General features: G+C 46.2%; 1 protein-coding gene across 1 annotated transcript in view; it reads left to right on the top strand.

Annotated features, from left to right (window-relative positions):
* Positions 1–25,684, top strand: part of ndst1b (N-deacetylase/N-sulfotransferase (heparan glucosaminyl) 1b) — a 39,942-nt gene that overhangs the window by 711 nt on the left and 13,547 nt on the right. Inside the window, exons 2-7 of the mRNA XM_077608708.1 lie at positions 18,463–19,476; positions 20,503–20,985; positions 22,367–22,454; positions 23,156–23,310; positions 24,006–24,191; positions 25,108–25,236. Of these exons, the coding sequence (XP_077464834.1) occupies positions 18,925–19,476; positions 20,503–20,985; positions 22,367–22,454; positions 23,156–23,310; positions 24,006–24,191; positions 25,108–25,236 (1,593 nt within the window). The 5' untranslated portion in view covers positions 18,463–18,924. The remainder of the gene's footprint in view (positions 1–18,462; positions 19,477–20,502; positions 20,986–22,366; positions 22,455–23,155; positions 23,311–24,005; positions 24,192–25,107; positions 25,237–25,684) is intronic.

Raw genomic sequence — 25,684 nt, 5'->3', positions numbered from 1 at the left:
GCGGTTTACTACACGGCCGCGAGACCATAGCGGTAAATTAGCTCAATCAGGGTCGCAATTGACCTACAAATGTCACCGTGTAATGTGTGATTTTGTTTTCAAATAGCATATCCGTTTGCGTGCAAATGACTGGAAATGTTGTAAAGGTCGACATTGGGACGAGCGGCTGCTTTTTTAAAAATTTCATTTCCCCACACGACAAATCCTCATGAGCAGCTTTTGTGACCGTGTTGATGGATCAGACTATTTTGAAGGAACCTGTAGGAATTGAACAGTCACATTGAATCCCATTTACCTAGTGCATTTTTGGAATTAACTCGCAAAGATTGCGTCTTTATGTATCCTAACATTTGTCTCAGATGAAGTATTGTGCAATATATTGGATGATTTTTTTCCACTGTCCAAATACTTTTGGTCTGCTTTGTTTTGTCGGAATCCTAGTGAGGACCTAGCAAATGTCCGCCTCAAATTTCGAGGAGCTTCTTGTGATCCATCGGAATTGGAAAATGACATTGAGATCAGAGCTCTAACCAGGCCGTCCAAACGTGCATGAAGAAGCAGGATTTCTGAGGAGCAATGAGTCATACTCGGTCGCTCGGTCGGTCGGGGTGTCTTGCCAAATAGTCCCAAGGAATTTCTCTGCCATTCTTCCCCATTTCACTACAGCTTTGTATTTTTTAAATGGATTTTACAGTACACCTTTTGGATTTGGAATATTGATGATTCCAAACCAACGTTTTCTCCACGCCAAATATTTGTGCGGTGGTTCTAACGTTCCTTTGCGAGCAAAACTTGCCGTGCTCAAGCACGTCTCTTCACGATCCTTTTTTTACTCTTTTTATTTGGATGCACGTGCGAAAATCTGCGACTCCTTAGTGGCACAACGCTTACGCCTTGTAAAGCATCCAAAGCGTGACAGGATCTGATCAAATAGTGACATTGTCATCTCGGAGAGTCGATCTAAGAAAACGGCTCCTTCTTGTTTGATGTCACTTTTCATGTGTCCTTTCCTTTTTTTTTCAGGAACAATGAATACATGAAATTAAATCTTGTATATGACGTCGCAGTGCCTAAAAGCGCTGCTGTATTTTTCCATGTCATCGTTCCTTGTTGCCACGCTGTGTGCTTAGGGAAGACCTCGTTTCAAAAAAATAAAAATAAAAAGTGTGGGGGGAAAGCTAGGCATTTTTCCAATCCTCCTATTGGAATACCCCTTCAACACACTCCACTGAGTATAAACAGTGTTTTGTAGCTGACTGTAGTCTCTTTTACGGAGAAGCTTCAAAGTTGACATCATGGAAGTTTCAGGATTTGGGACATTTACGCAAAAGTGAGCGCGACAGGACGTTACTGTGCACATTTTCATATAGCAAGAGTTCAAAACTGCCATGTGCAGGGATTGCAAAATATCCTTACCAACAGATGTTGTCCCACCTCTGTTGCAACTCGGATGGTTGAACTTTGAGCCCCTGTTTCCTGCTGGTACTGAAAAGAAAGAAAAAAAGTACGGGCAGTGCTATGTAAAAAGGCAGTTTTCTCCCTTTGCCATATCTTTGAGTCACCATTAATAGTAAACCCATACAATGAAACCTTTAGATAAAATGAGGTAAAGTGCACAGAGCGGCCATGTTGCATAAACTGAGCTAATTTGCCATGCTAGAATGTTGTTTACTGAAAGGTCTCATTTTCTGGCCTTTCTTGGTGCAAGTTGCAGCGACCGACTGGCCGGTCTCTCTGATCTGAGTCACAAGTGAGTCATTTGGCGCGTCTCAAGCAAGTCTCAAGTCTCTGGACTCGAGTTTATTAAGTCTAAACGCGTCGAGTAACAATGTTATGAAGTCATACTTTCACTCTGCCATCTACGTGGACAATAAAAAATAGTTTAGAAGTGGCCGTTAGCATGTGTGCTTCATAGTTTTTAGCGTTACGGAATTTGCACGTTCTCAAAATTGTAGCTTTGCCTTTTTATATTTTTTGCTGGTCAAATTTTTACGACTAGAAACTTATTGTGAAACATTCCATGAAAAGAATAGTAACTATCTTGCTTTTTTTTTAATTGGCCCTAAGTAATTGTCTCTTTCCTCAAAGTGACGTGTAAAGCATGCTGTTTTTTTCTAGGCAGGATTATGATCATTTCAATACTGCTTCTGCGTAACAAAAACTTCTCGTGGACAAAATAGAGCAAGTTTGAAAACTACCCTATTTACCCCAACAAACAATAAACAAAACCTGGTCGTTTATAACCAGACCCCTGAAGCAATCGATAAACTTGTGTGCAAAAACCAACCCCTTTGACAACCAACCCCGCTCTCCCCCGGATGAAAAAATAATGAGGGTGCGCACACGTGCCGGTCAAGCTAGAGATGCGGCGGCTGAATGCTTGGGCATTGGGGCAGGTCAGATTACTGAACCATTAGCCACGACCGCCTGTCCCGGAGAAATGATTTTTCCACCGTCATAATTCCCAAGACCCAATTAGGCGGCCAGTCGGCGATACTTAACACCGTGTGCCCTAGGATTGGACGCTGCGACTCTTTGAGTGCTTGACCATTGTTCAAGCTGCAAAGTGTGCCGTTTTGAAGTCAGCGGAAAGCGTCTTGACCAATTGCTTGATGGTCACTGGAGGTTAGCCTTTACCCTTTTGACATAAACGTGCCGGCGGAAACGGGAAACTCCTCTGGCTTTTCCATTGTGACACGCAAAATATGTGTGGGATGGGCTCGCTGGCGCTGGAATTCAGTTGAATTCGGTGGCTTTGACCGATGGGGACGGGAAGAATGGAGTTTTCTAGGAGAGGTTAGCTTGTGGAGATTTCCAAGGTGCATAACCCCCCTGAGGCTGGAATCTGATGCATTCCAAAGGTTCCTGTATCCAGATGAAGAAGTGTGACAAGGGTGTCGTATTTCATCAGATGGCACATGATTGGATTGTGATTGCTGAGAAAAGAGGGAAAACGTACGCTAGTTCAAAAGTTGTTGTGTCAGTCACCCCCCTGCTGCTGCCTGATACGTTTGGAGCTCCACAGAAAATATCTTTTTCAATTGTATTTTTCTCCCCTCCTCGTCATCGTAATGTCCACCAAATGTGATTGTTCTCATGTACTCGAATGTAAATCCTGCCATTGATTTGTCGCTAGGCATTATTGATTATGGAATTGTTGTCTTCCTCGCAATGAGGTTGATTCATTTCTAGTGTTCCGACACCATTTTTTCCCCACTAAAGAGAATTTCTCTTTCCTGGCTTCCAGTTTCGGTGGTTGCCGTTGTCAGCGTGTGCGCGTTACCCTGGATGCGTTCAGATGTTTTTCAAATGGCAAGGTGTTATATGGACCCAATGAAATGGCCAGAAATTGTTGTTCTATTTAGATATGGTTTGTTTAAAAAATGCACGCACACATTTTTTTACTGGGATTTTCTTAGCCGCTACCAAAAAAACACTTTGTAACCTTCCAACCGGCATTGATTGAGATTTTATCCATCTCGCACGTTACTAACTTGATGTTGTGCTAACTTGCCTTGGTGCGTTCTATAAATAAGTGTTAAGGTATTTGACTGGATGTCGGTGAGCCATTGGGATGGCCACTTAAGGTGCAGTGGGCTCATTGTTTTGGCGAGCTCCGTCCGGATAAGGAAGCCATTTTCCGCAATGGAGACCGGTCCTGATACGAACGCACCACTTGACTGCAGGATATTCAAACCCCGTACTCATCATAAGTGCCGATCAGTCAACGGCTATCATTAGATTTAGTTTCCCCTTTTGGCTGCGTTTATCCACTTCTCAGACTCTTGGCCCTGGCTTTGCGTGGCGTGCGGAGTTGCTGCACACACATTTTGTCTTCCTGCAAAGAAATAGTCGGACCTCTAGGTACCCAATTTTCAGGTGACGAAACCCTTAGATATGCAAACGAGAGTGAAGTTGTTTAATTGTGGCTTTATGTGCATGTTTGTGTGCCAACGTTAGCTTCCTCCTTCCAGTACTATACTACTGCACGAATAGAACCTGTATTGGCATGCTTGTTATTCATTTTAAACCACGAATAACTTTATAATTTTCTTCTTGGGCTCTTTCTTACATCTTTCATACAAAAGTGGGACACGGATCATTTTTAAAGAGTTTAGTTGGTAGTTTTTTTAGTACCAGGGTACGAATTGCAGAATTTACATAGGAACTACTGCTCTACTTAGGAAAAATCCAACTTGGCAAAAAGTTCTGGAACCAATTCTTTTCGTAAGTAGAATCCGTTGAATCTGTGCTTTGGTGGAATAGACAGCTTGAAAGTTTTCTTCCTTCTTGACTCCCTTTTGCCCATCTTTTCATTTCGGTCTAGTGATTGGTGTGACGAATGTGATCGCGGAGAGCAGACAGGTGGATATGACTTGGGGGTCTGGGGGGGGTGGGGGCGCATATTTATCCAGTTGTCTGGTGGTCCTGGCCGAGACCACCCATTCCCTCACCTCATGTCGTCAGTAATAATGCTTGGCATCCCTAGCTTCCCAACGGCGTCACTTAAAAATAAACGTTTTGTAAATGTGGGTGGAGCCTGAGAGCAGCCCTTAGCTAGCTTTATGGCTCATTTCCACTCGGGCGCTGCTGGATTCTCCAGCAGTCAGATGGCTATTCCACCACAGATTGCATCATGACGCCAAATCTGGATGGTTGCTTTCCGCTGGAAACGGGAACCGCGCTCTGACCTCTTGGCACGGGGACAACGTGTTGGCTCTAGACCAATTAGAGGCGCGTGGGTATTTACAGTGTTGCGACGATGGGCGCTCGACACTGAGGAAAATGAAGAGCCAACACTTACACGAGCTCTCTCAAGGGTTCTAGTTGTACCTCATTATTCAGAGATAATAGACTGGCACAACATCCGTGCAGCATTAAAAACTCTCCAATCGCTATTCGGTAGTCTGGTATGAGTCCGCCATATCAGGTCAGGGCGTCATGGCCTCCCACCAGGACTGAGTAAACTTTCCTAGGTGCCCAGTGCCCCCTCTTCCCTGTCTCTCTGCCCAGGCTGCACTCATGAAATTTGGCTATAATTCCCTCCAACCAAAAAGGAAAAAATAAAAGACACACACACACACACGCTGTAGTATGTGAGTGGTCTTGACTGCAACTAATAGAGTCAAATCTTTGGTTTTTGGATAGTGGCTAAAGCTCAAGGTGTGTAAAAAAAAAAAAAAAAAAAAAAAATAGCTGGGCCTGATGCCTTGCAAACCCAAAGTAAAATGATCCATTTCCAATGGAATTGTTCTGTCCTGTCATTGAAACATTGTTTTAAATCAGTCGTGAAGCAATAAGCAAAGAGCTTCTCTCCACCCCGCTGCTAGCTACTTTTCCCCTGATTGTTGCATGTGTGCCCGAGCGTCCATTTGGACAGGACAGGTGTGGGCGGCCCCACGGGCTCCTTACGGAAATGTCTGTGGCACCCCGACTGGGCTGTTGGAGCCCGCAAATGTCTGCGCTTTGTTTTTCCATTTGTGTTCAGGAGCTCTGACCACAGTGGTTTGTGTGAGGGTTCCAGCCGGTCGCTCACAGTGGGATGCGCTAAAGCTGAATGCGTTAAAGCTGAATGCTCTTCCAATCCGCTTTATAAGCGTATTCAAGAATAGAAGCAGAGGTAACGCGCAAGCCCCAAAACACATTGTTGCCTTCCCGTGGCCGGATAGAATACTTGGTGAACGGAACGCGGGTGGCGGCCGGCCGGGCCAATGCTGTTAAAAGCGTTTGCCTTCTGTTGCGGCAACTGGATCCACGCTCATTGGCTACGTGGGGTCCACCCTCTCTTTTTGTCCTCTTTCGAACGGGGCGTGGATTTGGATGCGATGGCGAAATCCACGACACCTGACAACACAATGTCGGGCTTGTGCGCGGAGCAAAATCCAACGGTTTCTGAGATTCCCCCCGCCCCCCTTCTGATATTTTTCCATGATCCAACCGTTGGTCTGATCTGGCCCTGCAAAGCCGGTGTTTCAAGTTGTCAAGTGTGCGGGCTTACCGGCGAGTCCTCAAAGCGCTTTGTGTGGCAGGTATTGAAGAGCCGCGGGGCAGTAACGCGACTCCCACGTGGTCGTTGGCGGCCTTTCCCGGCCGGCTCCGTCCTCGGTCCTCCACGCCCTGGTTTCTCTCCCCGGTGAGGTCACTGGTGTAGAGCTCTTTTGTTGAGAAGCGCCCCAAAGCTATTCTTTGGCTTCCGAAGAAGACCGAAGTGAGCCACCGCAACGGCATACGTGTAGGGAAACGAAACGGCTTGCGGTAATGGCTCCCCGGAACCCTCCCATCTTTAGACGATGGACAGCCTCTTGTGTCCTTATTTTACTAACCCCCGTCACTCCTCCAGATGGCCGTCTTCAGAGCAGGTTAATGAGAAGCACATACTATGTCGTCCACATAAAGTCCCAGATTTCCTTGTTTGCCGCAAACGTTGTCGTCGCTTCTCTCCGACGCCCTTTGTGCAATTGTCTCCAGTACCTTCTCGGCATCGCCCCGATTTTCTTGTCTTTTTTCCCCCCCTCCTCCCTATCCTTTTAGAATTTCACAATCCATTTCTTTCACCCCGAGGCGCAAAGGGTAATAGCAAGAGACGGTGTAGCAAATTAAAATCTCTCCCCTTTGTTTGCTCCCTTCGGATGTTGTGGCGATGGCTGGGTGAACTGAGGCAAGCAATGGCAAAAAAACATTTAAAAAAAACCCGGTCTCCTATGCAATGTGTCTTTCCGGTAGAAAGTTTTTAATGCTACTTCTTTCTAAATTTCCCAGCCTTGCCTTGATTGTAATTCTATATATCCTGACTTGAGACCCTTTCTCTTTCTTCCATGCACGACACTGACCTAGTTTATTAGTTTGGGTCTAGTGAATCAATCATGGAGGTTATCTAACTGTTCCTTTAATAACGGTGCAGTGACTTGAGTGGCAGAAACTCTGTCCAAGGCATTGTTCTTTCTGGGGCGCACAATATTGTGCCCCTATTGGCACATTGCAATGATGCGTGACCCTCAAAAGCCATTCTATGTTTAATATGTGAGCTGTACGCTATAATTTGTCATTGTGTTGGAGTAGAATACGAGTGCACTAAATGCAAATTAATCATGTGCAAAGAAAGGCAGCAGTTGAATGGCCACTGTTGGGTTGTGGGCGAGGGAGGGCTAATAGTGGTGGTGGTGGTGGTGGCGGCGTGGGGGGGGTCTGGTGAAGAGGAACAAACAGGGTAAGAGGGAGCTAGTCGGCGCTGGGCCCATTCATCATGCCAGGCCTGCCGGCTTCAGCTTGCTCGCTCGGGTCGCTCCTGCACAACACAATTACGGGCCGTGTTGTGTCGGGGGTCGGAGTAAGTTCTTCTTGTCATTTGTTGTTTGTTCTCTTCCATCGGCTCTGGCCATTTCTCCATTTAAATGCACCACTAAAGGTGGGAGTGACCATGTGATTTTCTGCATCTGAATTAATGGACTGTTGTCTTTCAACGTTCTACAGTAAATCCCGATTCATTTGGACTTTATTTTGTGCACAGATGTAAATATTGGCACGTTTCAATATCAGTTGACGACTGTTCCAAGCTTAAGTAAGTAGTTGTCTTGCTTTTAAGTATTACGCCGCCAATTATAGATGGGGCTGATCCGATCCAGGATTGGTATTTGGTCCCGATATGATATGGATCGACCCAACCTGTGAAAATGTTCAATCTATTAGCCGCAACTAAGGTGTGCAGACTTGTTCATCAAGATCTAAGATCCATCTTGCTGACAGCCCTTTAGATAAGCTGCATAGCGCTCATTTAAATAAGCAACACTTCGAGTCATCTCTTTCAAATAAAAGTGTTATGGAGATACTTTAAGCAGGCATCCTTTCGACGTCGGAATCTCGATGCCTTGACGACAGTAAATGATCAAGCATTTTCATTCTTTGAAGCCACCCGCGTCTACGTCAAGTCTCGCCTTGTGAATTGAAATCCAGTTTAATAATCAAGTGATTAGTATTTTTCCGATGGCAAGTGAGCTACGCCAGAGATACTGGAAGCTCTTTTCAATTTCAGGTGACCTTTGGGCTTCTTTTTATATCCCCCTTTCACACAATAAACCTGTCTGCATTATCTGGAACAAGTTGTAACGGTGTCCCATGGCAACAGGTGGGGTGGCTAAGTACACGGCACCACCTGCAAATGCGGCGTTCTCCTCTGTTGTCGAGTCACCGTTTGGGTGGCCAACCAGCCGCGGGCGGATATTTGCCCTGAAACCGATATTACCGCCGTTGTGGAAACCAAATAACCAGCGGCGGAGGAAATGGCAGCCGTCGAGGGAACAAGTCTAGCTAATTAGATAAATATAATGCAAAAATGACAAAAGACACTTGCTAATATTACAAACCAAGTTGTTGTTTTGTTTGTACTGGGAAAGCAATGTAACTCTACTGTCATTAAAAATTTAGGGGCACTCGTCGTCAATCAATATTCTTAGCCGTCCGTCGCAGTTTCATTGTTTACGAGTGTTGCGTATCTTTGCGTGATAACCGCAATAGTAAGTGACCATCCTTGATTGTGACAAAATTGAACAAATGATCATTTTAAATGAAAAAAAAAAAAACAATTTTGTCATCGTTTTGTGTATCCGTACGATGTGAACCGTGCTTTTATTTCAAGCCAATATCTTGATTGAAATCATTGTGCTCTATCTTTGCTACAAATAGCCAAGTACGTTGTTGTTTGCTAGCCGTTTGGAAGGTTTGTGAGATATTGTTTACCAGATATGAAGGGATTTAATGTTGTTTACAGTTGCCTTTTAAATTAAATGAGTTGTGAAGAGCAGCTAGCTAACAAAGAAAAGCTGTTGTATAGTCTGGTGGCTTTTTTTTAAACAGGACTGTGTAGGACATTGGCCTTTCTCTTTCCCACGACTAGCCATATAAATGAGCTCAGCCCAGGCCACGATAGCTTTCTCCCGGTGACCGGAGAACGTTATCTGGAAGGAGGGCCAAACGGCATTAGCCTCAATGGAGTCGCCAATGCAAAATGTCTGCGTGGCTTGGAGGCACGGGGATCAAATATTGTAGTAGCTTCACGTCGCCTGCTGTCACAACCTTAGAAGAGCCGTGGCGCTAAAAATGTTTCGCCGAGTCATGCTCTGAGGCCGCCCTGGGTAATATTTTTATTTCTTTCATTTATTTTGTGTGTGTGTGTCGGTGTTACTGGCACCCACACTCGTCTAGGTGATATTAATAGCATTTAGTTAGTAATTGCTGGATTGAATGCAGCATCCTGAAGGTATATACCAGGGGTGGCGGACACGTGGCTCTTGGCCAAAAGAAATTCGGCTCTTTGCGCCTTATCATATTTTGTATGTATTCTCTTATTTTTATTCTTTCTTAAAACACACAAGTTCATCAGGGTCCATTAAAAACAATAATTTCATTTGTTTATTATTTTTTAATTGGCATTTTGGATTTTTTTATGCAGCTTTGGTCGTAAGGTGTGGCTCTTTGACTCTCATAGTTTTTCAAATGTTGGCTCTTTTTTGCCACCCCTGTTATGCGTCTACTATAACTGTGCCTTGCCCTTCACTTGATTCAAGAGTGACATCATCTCTTGGTGATGAAATTCCACCTTTTGTGGTGTCCATCTGGGCTCTCATCAGCTTCTTCCTCTAATTAGATGAGGGCCCGCTCAATAAAGCTTCTCTGCTACACTCCATTAGTTGTATTAACACTTGCCATCTCCGTCTTGGCGTCCTCTACCTTTTTTTTTTTGTTATCCTTTGCCTTCCACCGTGGAAAGCCAACCCCCCCAGGTTTTTTTCCTCATAGATCTGCGTTAACCTAGTTACTGGGGCCCAGCAGGGGAGGCCAATCAATTAATGAACAAAGGGGCGCTACAAGTCCAAAAACGTGGTCACCATCATCAAATGTCACTTTTTGGTTCCTTGTGCCTCCGTTTTATCTTTGTCCAAAGCCAATTAGTGCGTTATTAGCTTTTTGATAAGACTAAGTAAGCGCCACGATGAGAAAGAAGCTCGTACCTTCATTCGGAAAGAGAATGCCAACATTTGAAGCATGAACGCCATTTCAGTCTACAAATGAAATAGGACAAAATGAGCATGCTTATCAGTTTTATCGCAATGTTGCCTAAATAAATAGGAATAAAATCACTAGTGAAAACAATGACATCTTCAATCCTTTGAAAAAAATAGCTTTAAAATAAAATACAGCTTAGCATTTATTTTAAAAACTGTCATCTTTTTAGGCTATAATTGTCAGCAGACACCTATTTAGCCTCTTGTTCTGCATTATACTAATGTTTTTTAATCGTATTTTTATTCTGCAGTTCTGATTAATTAAAAAAATTGCTCTCCCAAAAACATAACCATTTATCCATTCTTTATTGTGTATTCTTGGGCCGACTTTTTACCCAGATGCAATTTATAGTCCGAAAAATAAATTCATATCAGCTTTACTGTTACTGTTCTGTTCAGACATAGGCTTTATCTTTATCATCATCATCCAATCATCAAAATCCTATTGTCATCATACACCGCTGCGTATGACGAAATTGGTGGGGCTGCTCCACAAAGTGCCATTTCCTGTACGTAGGATGTGACTCTTATATTTCTATATGACTTATTTTTGGTCTTGTACCGGGAAAGCGCACTTTGTGGAGTAGCCCCACCAATTTAGTCATCTAGCAATTTAGTAATAAGTAATCTAGAAATATAAGAGTCATATCCTTTACGTGGGATGTGACTCTTATATTTCTAGATGACTTCTTTTTGGTCTTGTACCGACCGGGAAAGTGCACTTTGTGGAGTAGCTTTAATACGCATCCAAACTATTATGATAAAGAAAATGGAATTAAAAACTAGTGGAAGAATAGCAGTAGCAATTCATTGTTGCTCATACTCTCTCTTTTCCGCTGTTTGAACACTCTCTGAAATGATGCGACCATTTAGCTAAGCGACTTTAATCTGAGATGATGATAAACTGTGTTGGGGAGAAAAAAAAACCCAACCCAAATGTCAATATTTAATGATGGTCTCCCTGGGCTTTGACAGATATCCACGTCTCTGTCGCACCTGCGTCGGTCGGCTCGCTCTTTCACCACTTTTTCATCCCTCTCTTTGCTCAATGCATCTTTTCATCCCATGGAGGCTCTCGCTTTTTTTTTTCTTTTTCTTTTTGCACACCTCAGCGTTTTTTCTTTCTTTTTTTTTTCTCTCCCTCAGGTCCTCCCCTGGTTCTATTATCTTCCCTCTCGTCATCCCTTTTTTTCTTAATCCGGCGAACGTCCCCCCTCCGGAGTCTCCGTTTCTGTCTCCCAGCGTCGGAGATCAGGGAGCGGGCCGTCCTAACAAGCTGTTGAATAATAGAAGCAGGGAGCGGCGTAGGGCGGCGTGGGGCCATGGGCCACGCATCCAGTTAACCCTTTGATCCCTGATCACTGGCTGGCCGTGTCAGACACGCAAACGATGGCTGAAGAAGGCCAGGCGACCGCGTCCTCTTCTGCTTCCGTCAACGTCGGCTAAAGTCAAAAGCCCACCTTTGTCGTTATTTTTTTGTCATTGCCTTTGTAAGCGACACCCTCCGCTTTGTTAGTCCTAACGTAGATGTAAAATTTAATGGTTTGACAAGGTCACGATTCATAATTGATCGAAGTGAAAGTGTCTTAGGCTCCTCATAGTATTTTCACTGGCTATAGGGATGAAAGATTCGCGGCTTTGCATTTGTTTTGGGACTTTTACCTCTGTCGGCAGTGATTCGCTGTGGCGTGCTACGCTAGCCCTTGGTCTCTAGAAGTGGCTACCGACCAATTGGATCCAATCTGCAGCCGCAGTAGCCTTGGGCGTCTTGCCAATTTCAATCACATTAGCTTTTGTGCCAAAAATGCAGCTATCGTTTCACAGAGATTTTCAATGGATATGAGAAATGTCCGAGTTGATATCGCAGAATGGATCCCCCTCCCCCTAAAACCCTTAATGGTCAGTAGGCACGATAAGGATATACGTATTTGCATTAGTGGATAAGGAATGGATGTTGAGAAGTGGGTGTCGATGGCCCCCGGATCATCTTACAACTCGCTACCCCCACTTCCGCTAGCGACCACACCTGTCACGGCCAAGGGGAGCTCCAACGAGTTGGCGCTCCGCTCGCGTGAAAGAGCTGGTGTGTGTGTGTGTGTGTGTGTGTGTGTGTGTCCAAGCCAATTCGTCGTGCGTAGCGAGAGAAGCGGACCTTGCGCTCGGCAAATGTCCGGAGGAGCCCCGTCCGGTGAAAGAAAAATGGCTTTACGGTGACAAATGACACCGGCAGCTGTCGGCCCCTTTTGGAAGATTTGAGCTTTTACGCAGCTCGCGCTTTGGCACGTGTTTGGACTTGCGCCGTGACGCCAATGAATGCATACCCTTCCTCGTTCGCTGATTTGAAGGCTGGCTGGGGAGCCAAAAGGGCACGCAAACAGTATTTATTTATTTAAAGTCGGCTTGGTCCAACTCAAATGAGCTGCTTTTATCACTGATGTTAGATCAGGGGTGGTGGCCGACTCCGAGGACGGTCCTGGAGAGCCCCTATTCAGTCTCTTTTCCATATCTCCCTCCACCAATGCATCTGAATCAAATCATTGGGATCGGTATGAAGTTTGTGGACAGCTTGCCGATGAGTTGATCATTTAATTCGGGTGTGCTAGAAGAGGGAGATGTGGATAATGGACCGGATAGAGGCCCCCCAGGACCGGACTTGGCCACCCCTGTGTTAGATTGACACTTCATGTCAAATTCTCATGCCGTACATAGCTGAGTATTCATTCTGTTTTGATTGTTTTGTGTTTTTTTAAATCATCTTGAACTACTTTTAGGTGTGCGTGTGATCACTGTTTACATTTTCTGTACACCAGAAAAGATCAGTATCCAGACTCGGTGAGAGCTAAAAATATTGAAAACGGCCAATTGCGACACTCTATTTACCTTGGCAGAATCACAAAGGGCTCCTTGAAATTTAGCGAAATCAGGCCTCCAATCGAGAGAGCCGTTTGAGCTCACAAAGTCTGCGCACTGATTCCAATTTATGGTATCCTTTTGATAGAAGATCCATTTCTTTAGCAAAGCTGCCTCCTCTGAATATCATTCCAATGACCGGCGTGCGCCGCCAAACGTCAGTCGTCCCTGGCGATCACGGCGCGACGTGACGTTTCTTTGAAGATATCGTGACCTTCTGTCCTTCTGGTGGCCACCAATGATTGACGTCACGCTTGCTTTCCTGCGGCGGGCAGACACTTCACAGGCACCACTTTATATTTTTTAGCAACTGATACGATAAATGGAAAATGCTAATGACTCTGGTCATATATATTTTAAACATGAGATGAAACATCAGTTAGAAGTTGGCAGCAGAACTGGAATTTTTTTTTAACACATGAAAATACAGTATACTGCTTTATGGTCATTTCCCTTATTTAGTTTCCAGCAATATACAAAGTAGACTCCTGTCCCTTGTTTACATAAAGCCTCCTCATTTTTGAGATTGAAAACAGGCAGATACGTACGTAATGATGCGCAGGTTTTCAAGCCCGAGGGGAGAAAAAAAAAAAGATCAGTTTGATCTGGGGCAAGAATACGTACGGGCAGCAGCGCGAGCGAACGCCCTCTCCTGTGTCAGCTCTTCCAGCGCAACACGCTATTCTCATGGGAAGGCTTTTCTGCTGTGCAAATCAGTCCCATCAGTGCGGGCCACTTCTTATCTGGAATGAGGGAAGGATGTTTCCTCACCATGGAATAATACCAAAATCTCCCGGGCGGCCTCCATATCATTTTTGGAAGCGGCACGGTCCCGATTGCGCCGGCGCTCTTGAATTCTTTGCTACACGTTCTCCCCTTTTCTATCCAATTTTGATGGCAGAGATTTGTCCTTTTTCTGTTTTTTTTGTTTAGTTTTACCATGCCCCGGGGACTCAATTATGCGTTTGGCTTTCATTTATCTGCGGTCATCCGGAGATCTTGGTTCTGATAGCATCCCCGCAAATGTGTATTGCCGTTTCGCTGCAGGTGTTGCTTGTGATAAAATGCTTCTGTGCTGCTTCTTAGCTAAATTGACTTTTGATTGGATCGCCGAGGCCCCGCCGGGTAATGCCTCGTCACTCTGCGGGTCGACCGTTGCGGATCCGACAAATGTAAATGAAAAGTTTAGAGCGTAGGAAGGAAAAATACAAAATCGGGTAAACGGGCAAGTTGCGATTGGAAAGCAATTCACCGGCCACAAGGGGGCAGTGTCTAACATCGCTTGTCACTTTGGACTGATAGAATCTCGGCTTCATCAGCAAAGATGAGGCTAACGTTTTGGATGATATCTTCCATTACTTTTACAGGGTTGTGACATTGACAAAAAAAAAAAAGAATATGGTCTTTATGGAAGCTGCTTTGGTTGGCCATAGGGCTAGCCGACTACCCAAAGAACAACTTGCAGTACTCCTATCTTCATGTCTTAACATTTTTTATAGTTCACAAATAGTATAAAACGGTTGCAATGGATGAGTTAAGTCCAAATAATATTGGAGTCCATACATCACTGTTATTCCCCTATCGCGGCCAGTCTTGAACCTATTCACCGTGATAAACGAGGTATTACTGTAGCGCCTCAGCCATTTTTTCTGTCCACCTACTGTACGACTTGGACTTCTGAGTAATGTCTCCGTACTGTTTACAGGGCGAGAAGCATTTAAAACCCCGACGGAGACTTTGTGTCGGTAGGCGCGCTCGCTCTTTGTCCTTCGCCCGGCCGGCCCCGTCGCTTGACAGTGGATAAACAACGGGAACAAACGGTCACTCCCACCAACATTGATCCAACTCCCTCGATGCTGCTGGCTTTTTTTTCTTGTTTTCTTTTTTTTTGCCACGCCACTTCTACCCCCACCCAATTTATACGAAGCCACCTCTCCCTCTGCACCACAAGTGACAAAAATGATAAATGAACCCCCCCCTCCCCTGGCACAACCTCTCCGTGCGTCCCCCAGAGTACAAGCTTATTTCCCCCTTCAGACAATCCAACATGCGCCATTTGTAAGAAGCGTACATTTTAATTCTCGAGGCGGCGCGCAATTTATTGCCGGCAGCTCATCTTTTAATTTCCACGCATAAACATGTCGTTGGTGTAAATTCAGCCAGGCGAGGCCATCCATCCATCCATCCATCCATCCATCCATCCATCCGTCCGCATGCATGAATTTCAACTTTGAAAATGAACGAGAGAAGCAAATGACATGTTGCCACTCCAAAGATTCAATGGAGTGCGCTACTTTTAAAATGGGCTCAATGATTTCTCCTTTTCTTTCAGTGCGTTCTTTCTTTGTGTATGTGATATTGCTTCCTCTGTGTAATCACAAGGACAAGATTACCGATATTTGGGTCATTTGTGTCGCAGATAATGACCGGGCTGTTTATTTGGGCTTTCAAGCGTCAAAACGTAGCAGCGTCTCAAACGGTGATGTTTTCTTTCAGGTGACTTTGACGGTCACGGGATCCGACAGGATCCAATCTCATATGCATTTTGTCCGTGCTACTTTCCGGAGACGATTCTCTGGTTTTGCGCAGGTTTGTCCTCAATCGCTCACGTAAAATGATTGTGATTTCTATGGCCGTTGATGTGAAAGTCAATACCGTTGTGTTCATTGCCAAAGCGGCGAGGGTGTGCGTATATTGCCTGTTAACTGAAGATATTGACTGGCGCATTGAGATTGTCCAAGAGATGTACGTAGGAGTCCGGCGTGTTGGTTTGTTGCCATGTTTCACGGGCCCGAGCCTTCCAATGAACGCACAAAATGGAAGGCAGCTTCCCAAATTGACTCCATATTGATGTATGCCAAGGCTGGTTTACAGTAAAAAAGCTAACGCACAATTATCGCTATTACTTTTTAAAAAATGATTCATGATAGCCGTTTTTGTACGTACGTCGACCACTGCGCCTCCAAATTCCTTTCCTCTATTTCTGGGTGCGCTAATCCTTTCAAGGCAAGTTGTTTAATTGCAGAGCTGGCATACTTTTGTTACCGTTTACCGTGTCAAGATTAAAAGGATTAGTGATTAGGGTTCACACCATTCTTAGCTCTTTAACCTTGACCCTCGTGCACACTTTTGTGTGGTGTTGTCTCTTTGGAAAGGCTAGCAAACAAACGCTAAGCTTTCTCCATCCAACTCGACTGTTCTTTGCACCACTACGGCCCGCCCGATTGTCCTCGCCCCGGAACACCGCCGCATAACTCCCGTGTTGCCATGGTTGCCATGCCATGTGGCGAGGGAACGTGGTAGTTCATTTTATTTTGTCTTTCAGAGGTCTGATTGGCTAACAGAAAGCGAGAAGGGAGTAGGCCATTTTGATCCATAGGAGCTTAGAAGTTTAGCATATTTTTGCGGGTCATATTGTCCCAAAAATGTCATAGAAAATATTGAGAAACAAAATGTTGGAAACAATAACAAAACAAGACAAAAATGATGACACCCAATCTTTCACAAACTGTAACATTTTTCACCAGGAACTTTTTTTCTTCAACTGATAAGCTGAAGTACTCCACGTGAAATTATCCGTAAAAACATTTGAGTCGTTTCCCATTTTTTTGGGAGGTGAGATTGGCTGAGAAATATTTCTGCCATTTAAATTCTTTTCCAAGTGCTCTTAAAAAAGCATTCAATTTCACCTGTTGAAAGTTGCGCTCAAACCGGGTCTGGAAGGAAGGATAAGCAAGCGGTTGGCGAGGAGGTTGCAGAGTGCATCTGGCCAACGCCAGCATTATTTCATATATTTATCGTGGGAGTTGTTAGAGATGAGGACCAGACTTCATCTCGCTGTTCCCCATCCCCTCTCATTAATCTAGCGAGCTGTGCAGCCCTGGCCTACTTCCAAAGAGTTGGGGGGTGCAGGTTCCACTGGCCTGCCATCCAAAGAAGTCACGTGATGAGCTTCCTCAACCTGAACGGCCCTCCCTCCCTCCCTGCCCCACCGACGTAGGCCCATTTCTCAGAGCCAGCTTTCATTGTAATCGACTTGACGTCTCTATATATGGAAAGTGTCACTCCAGGTGTATTATTGCTGGGCTCGTTCGTATTGATGAGCTCTCTTTGCGTCTTTGGAGAAGCAAAATGGCGACTGGCTGGTGTGCCGTCTGTCTCTTCTTTATGCATGATTTAAGACATTGTCGCTCTCTGGCAGCCTAAACACTGCTCTCTCTCTCTCTCTCTCTCCGCACCATTTTTTGGCTGCTCTTCAACTTATGGATATGTCTACTGGCTAGCATAAATAATGCATGTTTTCATCTGTCTCTAGTCAAACATTTTTGCAGCGTGTTTTTGGTGTCGTCATACGGACAATGGTTGTGTTTAAGCCACCTGGATGGTATTTGTAACCGAATGGTTGCGCTCCAAAGCCTCATTGACTCTAAAGAACCGCTTTCGCAGCATTGTGTTGACTTTTACTGTGGAGAAATTCAAACCTAAACTGAAGCGGGGACGTGTTATTGCGCTTGGAGAACAATCATCTCTCTGCAAGTGCAAATGAAAGTTCCCCCAGCTCAGTTGCAGACCTGGTCTTGAGCTCAGCTGCCAGACTTCAGGGAGATAAAAAAAAAAACAAAGAACATGTCGGTTAACCTTGGCCACCTTCAAGAGAAACTGTCCACAGCACATTGCCTTGTCCAATAGGCTGTATAAAATGATAGATGAACCAATAACCAGATATAGATTCCTGTCATGTCTTACTCTACTTGGTGCTGGCAAAATCAAATCATTGATTGTTGTTGACTGGTCACATTGTGGTGCGTCTCTGTCGGCTTTTTAACACAAAACACCACCAGGTAAACTTTAATCGCGGCGAAAGTTCCGGGAAATGAAGTTCCACTTTTGCCGTGAACTGAAAATATGTTCGCCTGTTACAATTGTGAAGCCCTGATGCATAGTTTCACTTTCGGATCGGCCTCTGAGATGAGAAAATGATCTTTCCGCACGCTAATCTTTTGGTCACACTCTGCACGCTAATTCAGGGAAGCCTGCCTGCATTGTTGTGGGTGTTTACTTTAGTGCACACAGCTTGGGTGGGTTTGTGTAGGGGGGGTTGGAATCAATTCCTTTTTTGCGGAGGTGCAAACAATCAGTGTACTTTGGAAGGAACCTTTTAAACGCCGGCAGAGGCAGCGTAAACCTCTATAAATCCACACGAGAAAACGGTGCCAATCCTGTCATTTTTATGCTAACGCATGCTTATCACTATAATATTTTCTCCAGTTTTTGCGCAAACTTGGGATACTTGATATGGAAAATACATCTGAAAGAGTATATCGCACTCAATAGGGAACCGTTTTTAAGTGAAGTGCAGACACCTATTTCCACCGTCAAGTTCGTTTCAGATGGAGTTTGAACCGACTGTAGAATTTTGCGATGTCATATTGGGATGTCTTTTTTTTTTCCTTTTCCAAAACACCATTCATGTTTATTTTGTCTCGTTTTGCAGGAATTCTGTGATCCAAGATGCCTCTTGTGACCTCGTTTGCCTGCTGAGATCCATCTCCCCCGTCCCAAAGATTAATCCAAACCTCCACGCTTGGGAAGCTCCAATAATGGGCAGGTGACGGAGTCTTCCATCACGTTTCCCCGCCAGCGACCGGTCCGGTCCCATCCCGTCCCGCCCCGCCCCGCCGGTCGCCTTCCCCTCCGAGCGCAGAAGTGCGTCCGTCCCAGCGATCCCAGGCCTCCCACTCCTCCCACTCCTCTGCCATGGTGACATAAGCGCCATTGCAATATGAGGGAGAGCCAACGCCAAAGCATCTCGTCGCTTTCGCCGCTAGCTGCCGTCTCCGCGCCTTGAGCGGGCGCTCGCCACAAAAAAAGACTGTTTTTTTTCCTCCTTGGCGAGCGGTCGCAGCAGCCGGTCATTTCGGAGCCTCCCGCGGGGGGAGCGTCGCGGCGAGAGACGATGCTGGGATGCGTGACCCCCCTGCGTCGGCTGGTGCGTCTCCTCCCGCTGCAGACGTCCCTCCTCCTCCTCTTTCTCTTCTGCACGGTCAGCGTCTTCATCTCGGCCTACTTCCTCTACGGCGTCAAGCGGGAGCTGGAGCCGTCGGGAGGGGGCGTGTCGGGGGCGGAGGGGGCGTCGGCCGACTCGGACGACTCCAGGGTCACGCCCTCTCGGCTCTTGCCCCCGCGGAGCGTCTCGGGAGGCCCCGGCGGCGGCGCCGACCCGGCGGGGGCCAGGACGGATCCCGTGGTCTTGGTCTTTGTGGAGAGTCAGTACTCGCAACTGGGTCAGGAGATCGTGGCCATCTTGGAGTCGGGGCGCTTCCAGTACCGGACGGAGATCTCGCCCGGGAAGGGGGACATGCCCACCTTGACGGACAAGGAGAGAGGACGTTTCACGCTGGTCATTTACGAGAACATTCTCAAGTACGTCAACCTGGACGCCTGGAACCGGGAGCTGCTGGATAAGTACTGCGTGGAATACGGAGTGGGCATCATCGGCTTCTTCAAGGTTAGCACGCATCGCCTCGCTTCACGTTTTTCACCCAACCCCCCCTCCGCCATCTCAAAGCAGATGGGGTCCTCAACATCTGTTTGCTCCTCTTTCGTGCCTTCTCATGTTTTAGCACTACTTTGTCCCAAAATGCAGCTCTTTCTTTCCTCATCTCATGCTTTCCTCTGATCCCAAGAACCCATTAGCCATTAGTTTATTATTATTATTATTATTTTTGGACCATTTCTTAGGCAAGGCACGAATTTATAGCGAGTGGGAGATGAAGGGACGGCGGTGTAATGATGCAAAGGGGATGTTGGGATTGAGTAAAAGAGGAGGAGAGCATGCATCCCAAGAATAGCACAATACAACAAATGCAATGACATCTTTTCATTATATTGTGGGCAATGTGATAAACAAGCCGCATTTTCATGATGAGCTGATGTTTGAAACGGAAAAGTCTGAATATTTGAATAGGTTTACCTATAATGTTTTGCTATTAGAATGAGACCGGAATGGAAACAATTACACTTGAGATCTTCAGTTGCGTGTTAGCGTTTTTCTCGCCCGCTAGGAATGGCATGATCTAAAAAATACCAGAAGAGAAATGCACAAGTGCTTCTTCACAAGTCAGGCTTTTCATTTTTTTAAACAGAATAACATTTCCAAGAAGTGCCTAGTCAATATTTCATTGATATACCCACAGCAATAATACAAAGCAAGCAATAGCCTCCACTCCTCTCACTCAAACGGATTCACTCCAGGTACGTCCGTTAGTGGAATATTTGATGCCACGTCGAGAAAAACTGGCAAATTAGGATTTTTAGGTGGGGGAGATTTGAATGAAAAATTGCCAATCGCCTCTGTCTTTAATGGAAACGGCAGGAGGGCGTTTCTTGACTTTGTTTTCGGTCTCCGATCAGAGCAGATTGCGCTAGAAGCCATTTGAGTAGGCCCCGGCGGCTGACATTGTTTATTTCCCAAGCGATGGGAGTTCAACCCGCGACCAACGGCTGTGATTTTTCTCCGTGTCCGTTCCGTTAGGCCAACGAGAACAGTCTGCTGAGCGCCCAGCTGAAGGGATTCCCTCTCTTTCTCCACTCCAACTTGGGTCTGAAGGACTGCTCGGTCAACTCCAAGTCCCCCCTGCTCTTCATCACCCGATCGGGGCAGCCCCTGCCCGGTCCGCTGCCCGGGGACGACTGGACCGTCTTCCAGTCCAACCACTCCACGTACGAGCCGGTGTTGCTGGCCAAGACGCAGTCGGCCGAGAGCATCCCGTCCGCGGGCCAGAACGCCGCCCTGCTCCCGTCGGTGGTGCAGGACCTGGGCCTTCACGACGGCATCCAGAGGGTCCTCTTTGGCAACAACTTGGTCTTCTGGCTTCACAAGCTGGTGTTCGTGGACGCCGTGGCCTTCCTCACCGGCAAGAGGCTCTCCTTGTCTCTGGAGCGTTACGTCCTGGTGGACGTGGATGACATCTTTGTGGGAAAAGAAGGCACCCGCATGAAGGTTCCCGACGTCAAGGTGAGCTTTCGGGGAGCTTTCGGGGAGCTTTCGGGAGCTTTCGGGGAGCTTTACTCTGCGACCGGCGCCGAGGTTATTCGTCGGGGCAGCAATCAACTGGCTTGCTAGCAGAATAGTCTTGAATGAATCCATATTTAGAGTTCAGATGAAGAATGTTAGCACCGTGGCAAGGCGTACTTGGTGGAACAATGGCCGAAAAAACAATGTCAATCAAGCGAGATAGGCTAAATTTCCATATGCCATCACCTCCATTTTATTTCTCTAGGTTAGAGATGGCCCCAAAATAAAGGAAAACATCAAAAGGCATTTTACAACTGAACAGACAGAGATTAAAAACAAAATCACAGTTAAAGGAGGAAATTCTATCAAAAACTGGAGGACCAAGCTTGCTATCATCATAGAAAAAGTTATAAGTACCGTATTTTCACGACTATAAGGCGCATTTAAAAGTCTTAAATTTTCTCCAAAATAGACAGGGCGCCTTATAATCCAGTGTGCTTTATATATGGAAAAATAAAATAAAATGTGGCATTCATTGAGGGTGCGCCTTATAATGCAGTGCGCCTTATACTCGTGAAAATACGGTAAATGAAGGCTAAAAAAAGGTGACATTCAATTCATCATTCATTTATTCACAAATAATATAGGGATTTGTTCTCAAATGATTATTCTCAGTCTATCAATAACAAAAAGTGTGGCTTTAACGTGTGCTTGTGGGATTTGCTATGGTTTATCCATGAAAGCTCAAATGATTCTTTTTTTGGAACTTGGGATGTGTCAAAACGTATCAAAGAGCACTTGTCGACTGTTTTGTCGTCATGGAAAGTTGTCCGCAGTCGCTCAGACGCTCCTCGTCTTCTCCCCCCACGTTTTCCTTTTGAAGGCTTTTGTCCCCGTGGGCCGCTCAAAGCCGACGGGCCCCACCCGACGTGGCTCCGCGGCCATCAATATTTCAGGGGCGCCGAGACCCGTGTAGAAAAAGAACGTCGCGACGCTCCTTACTTGCGTCAGCGAGCGGAGGATGTCGCAAAAGTTCCGGGGAACGGATGCGTCAAAGCTTCCTCGCCGTGCGTCGCCGCCAGCAAAGTTTTAGGAATACACGACGGCGTGACAAGATAGGGAGTCCCAACCGCCGAGCAGATCAAATGCGGCAAACGCCGCCAATCAGAGGAGCGACAAAATATCAAACGGATTGATGGAGAGAAGTGAAGCCGCCGTGCACGCTGGATGTTTAGCGAGCGCCAGCTACGGGATGAAATATGCACGCGGCTCGGTCTCGGCGCTCGCTCGCTCGTTATTGCGCCGGCGTGGAAGCCGAAGCGCAGCGTGTGCCCACTGACGCTCTCCATTGACTCTCCATTTCCTCCCACCGTGTGTTCAGGCCCTGCTGGAGACGCAGAGGGAGATGCGCAGCCACGTTCCCAACTTCACCTTCAATCTGGGATTCTCAGGGAAATTCTTTCACGCTGGTGAGGAGCAAAACAAGATGAGCGCGTGCATGACACCCCATCAAATAACACTTACGTTCCACCACCAATTTTTTAGCTCGCGATGTTGCCCTGACCAGGTAGTGGTCATATTTTGACTTTTTACCATGCTAATATTTGAACTCTAGTCTTTGGTACCTCTATATGCTAAATATTCCGGTTACGAAAAGTCTTCATGCGATACCCTTTGTTCCAAAATACGAAAAATAAGTTGCGAAATCAAAAATGGAAATTCACCTTTTTAATTTTTTTTTTTTAAATTGCGGTAGTAGAGTTGCTTTCCCATTGGCTATCTCGCAACCCCTCGCTGGCCTCCATTGGCTAGGAGGAAGCGCGCAGTAAGCATAACATCTGAAATTGTCAAGTTGTGTGTTTACACTCAGCTGCCATGCGTCCTTTGGGAAATGCTTTTACATTTCTTATTCATTTGAATGGCTTTATACATCATTTTATCTTTTTTCCCATACACATCATTTTGGGTAGTATGAAAGATTGTGGAACAAATGATGCTAACTCCATGTAAAATGCATCTCTACTTCCGAAAAATCTCAATATTGATGAAACCACTCTTATCATTGTACTTCCACCCATTTGACCATCTTTTTTTTCCATTAGTTTTGATGTTAAAAGAGCTGAGCATCTTCCAGGCTCTCACACACCCCTTCTGGGCTTTTTCCTTCTAGGGTCGGATGAGGAGGATCTGGGCGACGACCTGCTGCTTTCCTACGTGAAGGAGTTTTGGTGGTTCCCTCATATGTGGAGCCACATGCAGCCCCATCTCTTCCACAACCAGTCGGTGCTGGCCGAGCAGATGCTGCTCAACAAAAAGTTTGCCTTGGTGAGCGCAAGATGCTTTACTTTTCTTTATCTCATTAGACAACCTTGACCTGATTTTAATGGACGTCCAATGAGATATTTTTGGTGTGCCCCAAAAGCCATTTTTATGTTCAATCCTTCAATGCTACTAACACTCATCATTGGCCACATTTAGCCTTTTAAAAATTGGGTTCCATTTCAAAATATGAATAGTAGTATATTCCGCTTTCTGAAGAAGTTTACATAGCCTGCCATGACTTTCTGTTAACAACACAAGGCCCATCCAAATTAAACATTATAACGGGAAGGTTGGAAGCTTTAGTCTTCACTATTTTTAAAATATGATATCAAATATTTTTGGATTCAGATGAGCTCTATTTTTATTTGGTTAAAGATCACTTAGAGGAAGGAATCCGTTCATTCTTTCATCCTCCTTCAAATAATTGCTCATATCATTGTTTGCAAATATCCTCCAAAATGTTTGTAAATACTATAAACATGGATCCAATGTTTTTTTTTGTATTTCCTGAGGGGAAAAAAGGACTTGCACGATTATTTGAATTGGGCTCCTCTGCTAAAAATAAATAGCTGTTATGATTAGATGCAGAAGGAAGTGGTCAAGTGGAGCGCAATGATTAGCAATTGAATTGTTTATTCCAATGGCAACTTGAACGTGGCAGTAAAAGCCATTTGTGTTTGTCCGCCTTCCGCCGCCAGGAGCACGGCATCCCCATCAACATGGGCTACGCGGTGGCGCCGCACCACTCGGGCGTCTACCCGGTCCACTTGCAGTTGTACGACGCCTGGAAGAAGGTCTGGAGCATCAAGGTGACCAGCACGGAGGAATACCCGCACCTGAAGCCGGCCCGCTTTCGGCGAGGTTTCATCCACAGCGGCATCAGCGTAAGAGCGCTTTTCCTCCGTCTGGACGTCTACCGGGCCTCATTAACTCGTTACCCGTGGCGACCCCCCCCCCCCCCCCCCCCCCCACCCCCCCCAAACATCGGCATTCTGCCTGGCCGTCCTCCCTTCATTAAAGGTCTCCTTCCCCACCACCTCCGGTGCTTTTTGCATTCACCTCCCCCTCGGCCGCCAATAAATCTGGCTATATTCTTTATGACGGACGGCGTAGCCTGGCGTGAAACATCTGCCCGGAGCGCACTTGTCCAAAATAACTAATATCGGTGTCTCCACGTGGCCAGCTGGCCGAGAGAGATGTGCTAAATCTCCGTCATCGTCCTTGACGAGAGTTGACCCCTTTCCCCACCGATACGCGTGCGGTAGGTACATGGCGTAGAATTGAGCTTCCCCTCAAAGCGGGTTGGTCGATTGTGAAAAGAACAACTGTTAAGTTATGGTCATTGAAAGTGCATTTTCCACTTGCCTATCCTATGAGTGAGTGTGGCAGAAGTCAAGTGAAACAAAAGTTTGAGCTGCGGATATGCTGGAATCTGCTGGATTGAAAGTTCCCAAGTGGCATTAGATACTTTATATTCAATGGATTCCCAAAAACAAAACAAAAATCTTATCTTCTCTCCCGGGCTGACCTTGATAGCGGATAGAAAACCGTGCAGCCTCAATCCGGTTTCTTTGTAGTCTTGGCATTGACGGGGCCCGCCCGTGTGGTCTTTGCGCCGTGTTCCTGGCCGTCCTTGATATGTTCTGGCACGTGAACCATATGGGGGATATCTGGCGGAGGTTGACGCGGCACGGCGCCGTCGCGCTGCCCGTGCTTCTGCCGATTGACAGTTCTTAGCGTTATGTGCTTGTTCCATTTCAAGCGACCGTGAGTTGACTTGACGCGTGTCCTCCCTGGCAGGTGCTGCCCAGGCAGACGTGCGGCCTTTTCACGCACACCATCTTCTACAAAGACTACCCCGGCAGCCCCAACGAGCTGGACAAGCTGATCAACGGGGGAGAACTCTTCCTCACCGTTCTGCTGAACCCGGTGAGTGAGTCAAACGCCGCCTGGGTCTGACAACCTTTCATCTTAACCGCCGATGTTAACGTGAATTTAAGTCAGATGACTCGCCGGCTGATGAGTCACGTGGCCACTTTTTGGGGAGAGCGCCCACTTGCGTGCGTGCGTGCTTCCAATTCCAAGCGTCATTTGAACATGTGTGTTTACCGAGCTGCCCCTCGGAAAAAATGTCTCCGTCGCTCCAATGAATTTCCTCAGCTGAGGCACCACCGTACGTACCGTGCTTTCGCCAAGACACAAAATGTCGTGCTCGGGGTAAAAGCGTATTTAGCCGTCTTACTATCTGGATGGCAGGCCTTCCAGCTGTTTGGCATTCAGCAGCCATACGTCATTGGAAAATGAATTCCATTCCGTGTCCTTGTGGCATCTCCCTCCCTCCCTCCTTCCTTCGTCCGTCCGGCCGCCATTCAGAGTC

The sequence above is a fragment of the Stigmatopora argus genome, chromosome 9 (genome assembly GCF_051989625.1).
Source record: "Stigmatopora argus isolate UIUO_Sarg chromosome 9, RoL_Sarg_1.0, whole genome shotgun sequence".
NCBI classification, from domain to species: Eukaryota; Metazoa; Chordata; class Actinopteri; order Syngnathiformes; family Syngnathidae; genus Stigmatopora; species Stigmatopora argus.
This window is presented reverse-complemented; position numbering and strand designations above follow the sequence as displayed.